At 38.2% G+C, this 9742-nt stretch overlaps 1 protein-coding gene across 1 annotated transcript; it reads left to right on the top strand.

Moving 5' to 3' along the window:
- The first annotated feature begins 2098 nt into the window (after nt 1-2098).
- On the top strand, nt 2099-3133 carry LOC135536267 (trace amine-associated receptor 13c-like). Its single transcript, XM_064962629.1, has one exon. It carries the CDS (start codon nt 2099-2101, stop codon nt 3131-3133), a length of 1035 nt encoding a protein of 344 aa, XP_064818701.1.
- Nucleotides 3134-9742: the final 6609 nt, after the last annotated feature.

Genomic DNA, 9742 nt, shown 5'->3' with positions numbered 1-9742 from the left:
GATTCGGTGGGCTCACGGGTGAGGGGCCTGCAGTACCTTGTGGACTGGGAGGGGTACGGTCTGGAGGAGAGGTGCTGGGTACCGGTGGGGGACATCTTGGATCCATCCATGTTGAGGGATTTCCATCGCCTCCATCCGGATCGCCCTGGACCTCGTCCTCCGGGGCGACCTCGAGGCCGGTGTCGGCGCGCTGCGGGAGCCGCGTGTCGGGGAAGGGGTACTGCCACGAGTCCGACTGAGGTTGGTTTCCCTTCCCGGTCGGGTGGCGCTCGCTGGTCGTCGTCACCGGCCTATTAGCTGCCACTGATTGTCTTTTCTCCCCCTCCTTGTATGTTTATTGGTAGCACCTGTGTGTATGATTAGTTTGTCTTTATTAGACAGCCGGCCCGCCTGGTTGTTGTGCGGGATTATTCTTTGTAACCTTCTGCTCTGTATCAGAGGAACATGTTAGTTCTAGTCGTGCATTTTTGAATCGTCATTTTGACATTCCCTGTGTTTTGGGGCCGTGATCATTGTTAGCACCCATGTGATGCGTTTAGTGCATTAAAAGAGCACAGCATTGTACTCTCTGTCTCCTGCATTTGACTCCACACCCACGACACCCGGATTGTTACAAACTGTGTGTGAAAACCTTGTGAAGACTTACAGAAAACGTTTGACCTCTGTCATTGCCAACAAAGGGTATATAACAAAGTATTTAGATAAACTTTTGTTATTGACCAAAAACTTATTTTCCACCATGATCTGCAAATAAATTCATTAAAAATCCTCCAATGTGATTTTCTGGATTTTTTTTCTTCTCATTTTGTCTGTCATAGTTGTAGTGTACCTATGATGAAAATTACAGGCCTCTCTCATCTTTTTAAGTGGGAGAACTTGCACAATTGGTGGCTGAATAAATCCTTTTTGCCCCACTGTACATAAATACATAGTTGATTCAGAAAGTATTCAGATCCCCCCACACTTTTTCCAAATGTTGTTACATTACAGTCTTATTCTACAATAGATTTTTTTAAATCCTCATCATCTCACACAATACTCCATAATGAAAAAGCAAAAACAAGTTTCAGAACTGTTTGCTAATTTATACAAAATAAAAAACAGAAATTGCTTATTTACATAACTTTTCAGACCCTCATCATTGAGATGTTTCTACGGCTTGATCGGAGTCCATCTGTGGTAAATTCAATTGATTGGACATGATTTGGAAAGGCACACACCTGTCTATACAAGGTCCCACAGTTGACAGTGGATGCCAGAGCAAAATCCAAGCCATGAGGTCGAAGGAATTGTCCGTAGAGCTCTGAGACAGGATTGTGTAGAGGCACAAACCTGGGGAAGGATACCAAAACATTACTTTAGCATTTAAGGTCCCCAAGAACACAGTGGCTTCCATCATTCTTAAAGGGAGGAAGTTTGGAACCACCAAGACTCTTCCTAGTGCTGAGCAATTGGGGGAGAAGGGCCTTGGTTCAGGAGGGCTTTGAGAATCATCATCAGTGGTCACATCTTTCACAGAGGTTCTTGTAGATTTAGATTGTATTCTGAGTAAAGTTTCAGTTGACATTGTATGATGTGTGTTCAAATAAATATATGAATTATGATGGGATGTAACATGTGACAGTTATGCAACTCAAAGTTATAAAGCTTGAGTGAAAATGTAACAGAAGCTGCTTTGAAGCTGTTTCAAATAAAGCTACTTGCCTGAAATAAATGTGTTTGTCATGCCTGTGCTTGTCACCTTGTTGAATAGTGTTCTTTCTCTCCCCCTCGTGCCTATTTCTGGAACAGTATGTCTGTGTAGTGTGGCACAAATGAACTTAGAGCTCATGACATCATTATCGAGGTACACTATCATACTGTTGGTGTATATTACTTGAACATACACATATAATATAAACAGATGTAAATCATGTAACCTATTATAACTGGCTGGTAGCTGGGAAAGGGGTGTGCCCAAAATATGTCCAATAGGGTATATAAACACTGTCATTCTTCTAAGAAGACTGTGCTGAATTCAGCACCACTCACACGCCTGCACCTGTGACTACAGTAGCAAGTGATCAGCTCTAACTTGAATGTCTTTTTGATTTTGGCAATGGATATCTCATCTCATCAACATCTGGATCCTAAGATGTTCTGTTACCCAGAATCAAATGCCTCCTGCACCAGAGAAATCTTCAGTGAAGGGGTTCAAATTGCTTTATACATTTTTTTTGTTTCAGGTATGCTGGTCACTATTCTAGGGAACAGTGTGGTCATTATCTCCATTGCTCACATAAAACAGCTCCACACGCCAACTAACATGCTTATAATGTCTTTGGCAGTTGCAGACCTGCTGCTTGGAGTAACTGTGATGCCTTTTAGTACAATGAGGGCTGTGGAGGGCTGCTGGTACTTTGGAGATGCTTTTTGTTTGCTGCATTCTAGTTTTGATATGTTCCTCACATCTGTTTCAATTTTCCACCTGGTATTCATAGCCATAGATCGATATGAGGCTGTGTGCAGTCCACTTCGTTATTCCACCAAGATTACTATACCAATAGCATGGCTCATGGTTTTTGCCAGTTGGGCCGTTGCTGCATTGTACTCCTATTGCCTACTATATTCCAAAGCAAATGTAAGAGGACTGGATGAATTCATTGCATCCATATACTGCCTGGGAAGTTGTAATCTTTTCCTTAATGCACTGTGGGGTGCCCTAGACACATTGATAGCCTTTTTCTTTCCATGCTCTGTAATGGTGGGTTTGTATACCAAAATATTTTTGGTGGCAAAAACACATATAAAAAAGATTGAAGACAGTCAAAATAATTCCAATGAGGGAGGTAGAGGTGTGGTGTCTCAACGGTCAGAGCGGAAAGCAGCTAAAACTTTAGGCATTGTGGTGGGTGTTTTCATCTTTTGCTGGCTGCCTTTCTTTGTTAATTCCATAGTTGATCCATACACAAACTTTAGCACACCACCTATTCTCTTTGAAGTGTTTATCTGGCTGGGTTACTTTAATTCTACTGCAAATCCAATCATCTATGCACTGTTTTATCCATGGTTTCGAAAATGTCTTAATCTCATTGTGACATTGAAAATATTCAATAGACATTCTTCTTATATAAATGTATTTGCTACTACATGATCTATTGTAAAGCTACATTAATATATTGCAAAACTGTGTGTGAACAGTATGCACTTACCTTTTAAAACCTAAACAATGACGTGGCCACATTGGATAATGTGTTCAAGGAGGCAAATGAAGAGAAGCATTTGACAAAACCTCTTCTGCACATTCTACTGCTGTCAATACTTGCCAGGTCTTTTTGTGTAACTGTGTTTTACTTATAAATCCTTTCTATCTCTTTTATTTACATTTTATTGTATTTTCAATGTAGCATAGTCTACCGTACAATACATTTTCATAAAGAACACAAAATGTATCTTTGGATTTTCTTTTAACTCAATCATCTTTGAATATAATGGCTGGTGTTGAGCTAAACAGTTTTTGGTCTAATGGCTGATGTTGAACTAAACAACAGGGTTTGAGCCCATTTGAAATTTGAGCTTTCTGTAAAGCAGAGCATAGAGTGGATCATGTGACTGAAAAGCATGACACACAGATCAGGAAGCAGAGTGCATTATTTGGGGAATTGGAATTTTTCCTATAAATATGTTGCCTGTGAGGTTCTTTAGTTTCACAAGTATTGAGTACTGTGTCTCCAGGAGTAGGGATGATTAGCATCTACCTAAAGATTATCCTTATAGCACAGAGAAAGGCACATTCAATTCATGGTACAACCAATCAGAACTCTGTAGGCAAATCACAGAGAAAGGCCACCAAAACACTTGGTATCATTATGAGGGTATTTCTATCATTCTGGACACCCTTTTATCTCCAACAGTCTCCAACTGCATTGATCCCTTAATTAGTTACTTTACCCCACCAGTTTTGTCTGTAACATTAATATGGATTGGATATTTGAATTGAACTATGAATCCCATGGTGTACGCATTATTTTACAGCAGGTTCAGGAAGGGGTTTAGAATGATCATTTCTGGAAATATATTTCAAACCTGTTGTTCAATATTACAATTGTTAAAATAAATATGTCCATAACCGGTACAGACAAATAAGTGTGACAAATATTTTCCTTGCTGTTCGTCCTTTTTTAAACCATCAGCCACAGGGTTATAGGATTCAAAAGCAATTTAATAACGTTTTATTTGAACATGGGGAAGACTGCAGTAGACCTATCCACAGCAAATCCAGCAATATTCACTAATGAGTTACTGTAGCCTCTCCACTCCCATATCTAGTACATACATACATACATACATACATACATACATACATACATACATACATACATACATACATACATACATACATACATACATACACACACACACACACACACACACACACACACACACACACACACACACACACACACACACACACACACACACACACACACACACACACACACACACATACACACATACATACATACATACATACATACATACATACATACATACATACAGTTAGGCAAAAAAGTATTTAGTCAGCCACCAATTGTGCAGGTTCTCCCACTTAAAAAGATGAGAGAGGCCTGAGCCTGGACTTGAACCCGATTGAACGTCTCTGGAGAAACTTGAAAATAGCTGTGCATCAACGCTCCCCATCCAACCTGACAGAGCTTGAGAGGACCTACAGAGAAGAATGGGAGAAACTCCCCAAATACAGGTGTGCCACGTTTGTGGCATTATACTCAAGAAGACTCAAGGCTGTAATCGCTGTCAAATGTGATTTAACAATGTAAATGTGATATTTCAGTTGTTTTTAGTTTTTTGGGGCAGAACATTCTCAAAAACTCTTTTTGCTTTGTCATTGTGGGGTATTGTGTGTAGATTGATGACAGGAAAAAATGATGTTATCCATTTTGGAATAAGGCTTTAGCATAACAAAATGTGGAAAAAGTCAAGGGTCTGAATACTTTCCAAGTGCACTGTACATAACTGGGAGCAGCAGCCACTGGCGGACTGTTATCAAAAGTTGGCCCAGGCATTTCTAATACACTGGCCCCTTCTTTTCCTCCAGGCCCCCACACTAGCTAATCATTTTCCAATGGACCAGTCCATCTGGCATTTGACTAAAACTTTCAGCTAGTACTGACTTTGGTTATAATAATACTATTTTCACCACAGTCATCTCTCTGTGTGTGTTTGTTAACTTTGTGTTCCTGGGTATTCGTCAGTCTGTTTTCAGACAGAGGGCAGCTGATATTTGGCTCAAAGCCCAAGGCTGTTAGGTCATTGAAGTTCTGATTATACAGTACATTCACAGTTGTATATGACATTGAGCCTTATACACTGTTGCATTTAAATGTCATGTTGTGTAAAAAATAAATAGTCATGCTTTGTTAAATTAAATAGTCATGTTGCGTTAAACTAAATAGTAATATGTGGTAAACTAAATAGTAATATGTGGTAAACTAAATAGTCATATGTGGTAAACTAAATAGTAATCTGTGGTAAACTAAATAGTCATATGTGTTAAACTAAATAGTAATATGTGGTAAACTAAATAGTAATCTGTGGTAAACTAAATAGTCATATGTGGTAAACTAAATAGTAATATGTGGTAAACTAAATAGTCATATGTGTTAAACTAAATAGTAATATGTGGTAAACTAAATAGTAATCTGTGGTAAACTAAATAGTAATATGTGGTAAACTAAATAGTCATATGTGTTAAACTAAATAGTAATATGTGGTAAACTAAATAGTCATATGTGGTAAACTAAATAGTAATCTGTGGTAAACTAAATAGTCATATGTGTTAAACTAAATAGTCATATGTGGTAAACTAAATAGTAATCTGTGGTAAACTAAATAGTCATATGTGGTAAACTAAATAGTAATCTGTGGTAAACTAAATAGTCATATGTGTTAAACTAAATAGTCATATGTGGTAAACTAAATAGTAATCTGTGGTAAACTAAATAGTCATATGTGGTAAACTAAATAGTAATATGTGGTAAACTAAATGGTCATGTTGTGTTAAACAAAATAGTAATCTGTGGTAAACTAAATAGTCATATGTGGTAAACTAAACAGTCATATGTGTTAAACTAAATAGTCATCTGTGTTAAACAAAATAGTAATGCTGTGTTAAATTAAATTAGGAGATGATATAGGGGCGGCTTTATGAACACAGATTAAGTCTAGGCCTATCCCAGGATTATACTGGATTTAATGAATACTGTAAAGATAATTTGACCTAAACTATTCCTGGATTTTGGTTAATATTCTTAATTTACTTTCTTTTTTTTATCACATACCATATTCTGTAATCCAAGGTTAAAGGGGCAATGTGGGATTTTCATGAAATCCCATTTTTTGTTTAAGGTTTATAAACCATAATTAAACATACACCTGGATTTATTTAATCTGGGTCTGTGAAATTGTCCAATTGTCACGTTCTGACCTTTATTTCCTATGTTTTGTCATTGTTTAGTATGGTCAGGGTGTGAGTTGGGGTGGGTGGGCAGTCTATGTTTGTTTTTCTATGATTTGGGGATTTCTATGTTTCGGCCTGGTATGGTTCTCAATCAGAGGCAGGTGTCATTAGTTGTCTCTGATTGAGAATCATACTTAGGTAGCCTGGGTTTCACTGTGCGTTTGTGGGTGTTTGTTTCCGTGTCTGTGTTTTTCACCACACGGTACTGTTTTGGGTTTCGGTTATTGTTTTTGTATTCAGTTGTTCATGTGTACTATTTCTTATTAAAATAACCATGGACATTTACCACGCCGCATATTGGTCCTCCGATCCTTTTCGCCTCTCCTCTTCGGAAGAAGAGGAGGAAATCCCTTACACCAATAATGTAGGATATAATGTGATAATTATACTTTCTCTTTTACAAATGAGTCACATATGAATGCTTTTCTGTTTTTGGTTCATGTCTCTACATCTGTATCTGAGATCCAGCAGTACGTTTGATCACGTTCTATACCTCAGATGTTTGATATTCCTGTTTGTTTTCCAATCCTTAACCTTCTTCAGTGGACTATATAATATGAGCAGAGATTTTTCTTCAATAAATATAATCTGCCTAAAATAATATGAAGATTTTCAAGATGGATAACTGTGCACGTTCTTGCTGTAAATGGATTTACAGTATGTACTGTATTATTCATGATTGTTATTTTGGTTAATCTGTCTCCTTCTGTAATCTTTTTTAATGTATTTGACTATGCTTTGTGTAGTCAATAAATAAACAATATTCCAGTTTGTGATTCATGACTAATCATCCCTAGCATCCAATTGGTTCATTCATCCCCTTGCCTACCCACTGTATTGATCACATGTTTACTAGTGCTGCAGAATTTTGTTTGAAAGCAGTATCCAAATCCATCGGATGTAGTGATCACAATATAGTAGCCATATATAAGAAAACTAAAGTTCAAAAGGCTGGGCCTAATGTAGTGTAGATCATACAATATGTTTTGTAGTGATTCCTATATGTTGTTGACATTCGTTGGTCCATGGTGTGTAATGAGGAGCAACCAGACACTGCACTTGACAAAGTTAGGAAATTGCTTATCCATGCACCCATTAAGAAAATGACTGTACAAACTGTTAAATCCCCATGGATTGATGAGGAATTTTAAAATTGTATGGTAAAGAGGGATGAGGCAAAATAAATGATAAATTCAGAAATCATGTGACTAAACTGAATACAAAATAAAATAACCTACACTATGAAACAAAGATAAATGACAAAGAATTATATATTTTTTTAAAGCTTTGGAGCACCTGAAATGAAATTGTGGGCAAATAGGCAAACTCCGCTCCATCATTCATTGAATCAGATGGCTCATTCATCACAAAACCCACTGATATTGCCAACTATTTTAATGTTTTTTTAATTGACAAGATTAGCAAACTTAGGCATGACATGCCAGTGTAACCGATGTGAAATGGCTAGCTAGTTAGCGGTGGTGCGCGCTAATAGCGTTTCAATCGGTGACGTCACTTGCTCTGAGACCTTGAAGTAGTGGTTCCCCTTGCTCTGCAAGGGCCACAGCTTTTGTGGAGCGATGGGTAACGATGTTTCGTGGATGACTGTTGCCTGTGTGCAGAGGGTCCCTGGTTCGAGCCTGGGTAGGGGCGAGGGGACGGACTAAAGTTATACTGTTACACCAGCAACAAACGCTGAGACCACACATCCAAGTATATCTGACCAAGTTATGAAAGACAAGCCTTGTAATTTTGAAATCCGTAAAGTAAGTGTGGATGAGGTTAATTTTTTGATTGACAAGCCAACGGGGTCTGATGTATGGAAAATTACTGAGGATATTATTGGACAATATTGACACTCCTATTTGCCTTATCTTCAATTTAAGATTTATTGGAAGTCTGTGCCCTCAGGCCTGGAGGGAAGCAGAAGTTATACCCCTACCTAAGAATGGCTCAAATAGCTGACCAATCAGCCTGTTACCAACCCTTAGTACATTTTTCGAAAAAATTATGTTTGACCAGATACCATGCTATTTTACAGTAAACTAATTGACAACAGACTTTCAGCACGCTTATATGGACGGACATTCAACAAGCACAGCACTTACACAAATTACTGATGATTGGCTGAGAGATTGTGGGCGCTGTTTTGTTAGGCTTCAGTGCAGCTTTTGACATAGTCTGTTGCTGGAAAAACATGCTATTTTACAGTAAACTAATTGACAACAGACTTTCAGCACGCTTATATGGACGGACATTCAACAAGCACAGCACTTACACAAATTACTGATGATTGGCTGAGAGATTGTGGGCGCTGTTTTGTTAGGCTTCAGTGCAGCTTTTGACATAGTCTGTTGCTGGAAAAACATATGTGTTATGGCTTTACACCCCCTGCTATACTGCTATATTGTGGATGAAGAGTTACCTGTCTAACAGAACAGAGAGTGTTCTTTAATGGAAGCCTCTCCAACAAAATCCTCTCCAACAGAATCAGGACCCCTTACTTTTTAAAATCCTTACCAATGACATGATACTGGCTTTGAGTAAAGCCAGTGTGTCTATGCATGCGGATGACTCAACACTATACACGTCAGCTACCACAGCAACTGAAATGACTGCAACACATAACAAAGAGCTGCAGTTAGTTTCAGAATGGGTGGCAATGAATAAGTTAGTCCTAAATATTTGAAAAACTAAAAGCATTGTAATAGGGACAAATCATTCGCTAAACCCTAAACCTTAACAAAATGTTGTAATTGTCACGCCCTGGCCTTAGTTATCTTTGTTTTCTTTATTATTTTGGTTAGGTCAGGATGTAACATGGGGGATTTATGTGTTTTGTCTGATCTAGGGGTTTTGTATTTTTATGGGGCTGTTTCCTTTCTAGGTAGTTCTGTATGTCTATTGTTGCCTAGATTGGTTCTCAATTAGAGGCAGCTGTCTGTCATTGTCTCTGATTGGGAACCATATTTAGGCAGCCATGTTCTTTGGGTATTTTGTGGGTGATTGTCATGTGTCTTTGAGTCATTGCACCAGATAGGACTGTTTCGGTTTTCACATTTGTAGTTTTGTATTTTGTAGTGTTCTAGTTTATCATCTATATTAAGGATGAACACTAACCACGCTGCATTTTGGTCCTCCTCTCCTTCAGCGGAAGAAAACCGTTACAGTAATGAATAATTTGGTATATGAGCAAGTTGAGGAGACTAAACTGCTTGGAGTAAC

The sequence above is a fragment of the Oncorhynchus masou genome, unplaced genomic scaffold, assembly GCF_036934945.1.
Source record: "Oncorhynchus masou masou isolate Uvic2021 unplaced genomic scaffold, UVic_Omas_1.1 unplaced_scaffold_5854, whole genome shotgun sequence".
In the NCBI taxonomy this organism is placed as follows: Eukaryota; Metazoa; Chordata; class Actinopteri; order Salmoniformes; family Salmonidae; genus Oncorhynchus; species Oncorhynchus masou.
This window is presented reverse-complemented; position numbering and strand designations above follow the sequence as displayed.

Excerpts from the sequence above, each read along its gene's own strand:
- LOC135536267 (XM_064962629.1), top strand. The coding sequence starts at position 2,099 with ATGGATATCTCATCTCATCAACATCTGGATCCTAAGATGTTCTGTTAC.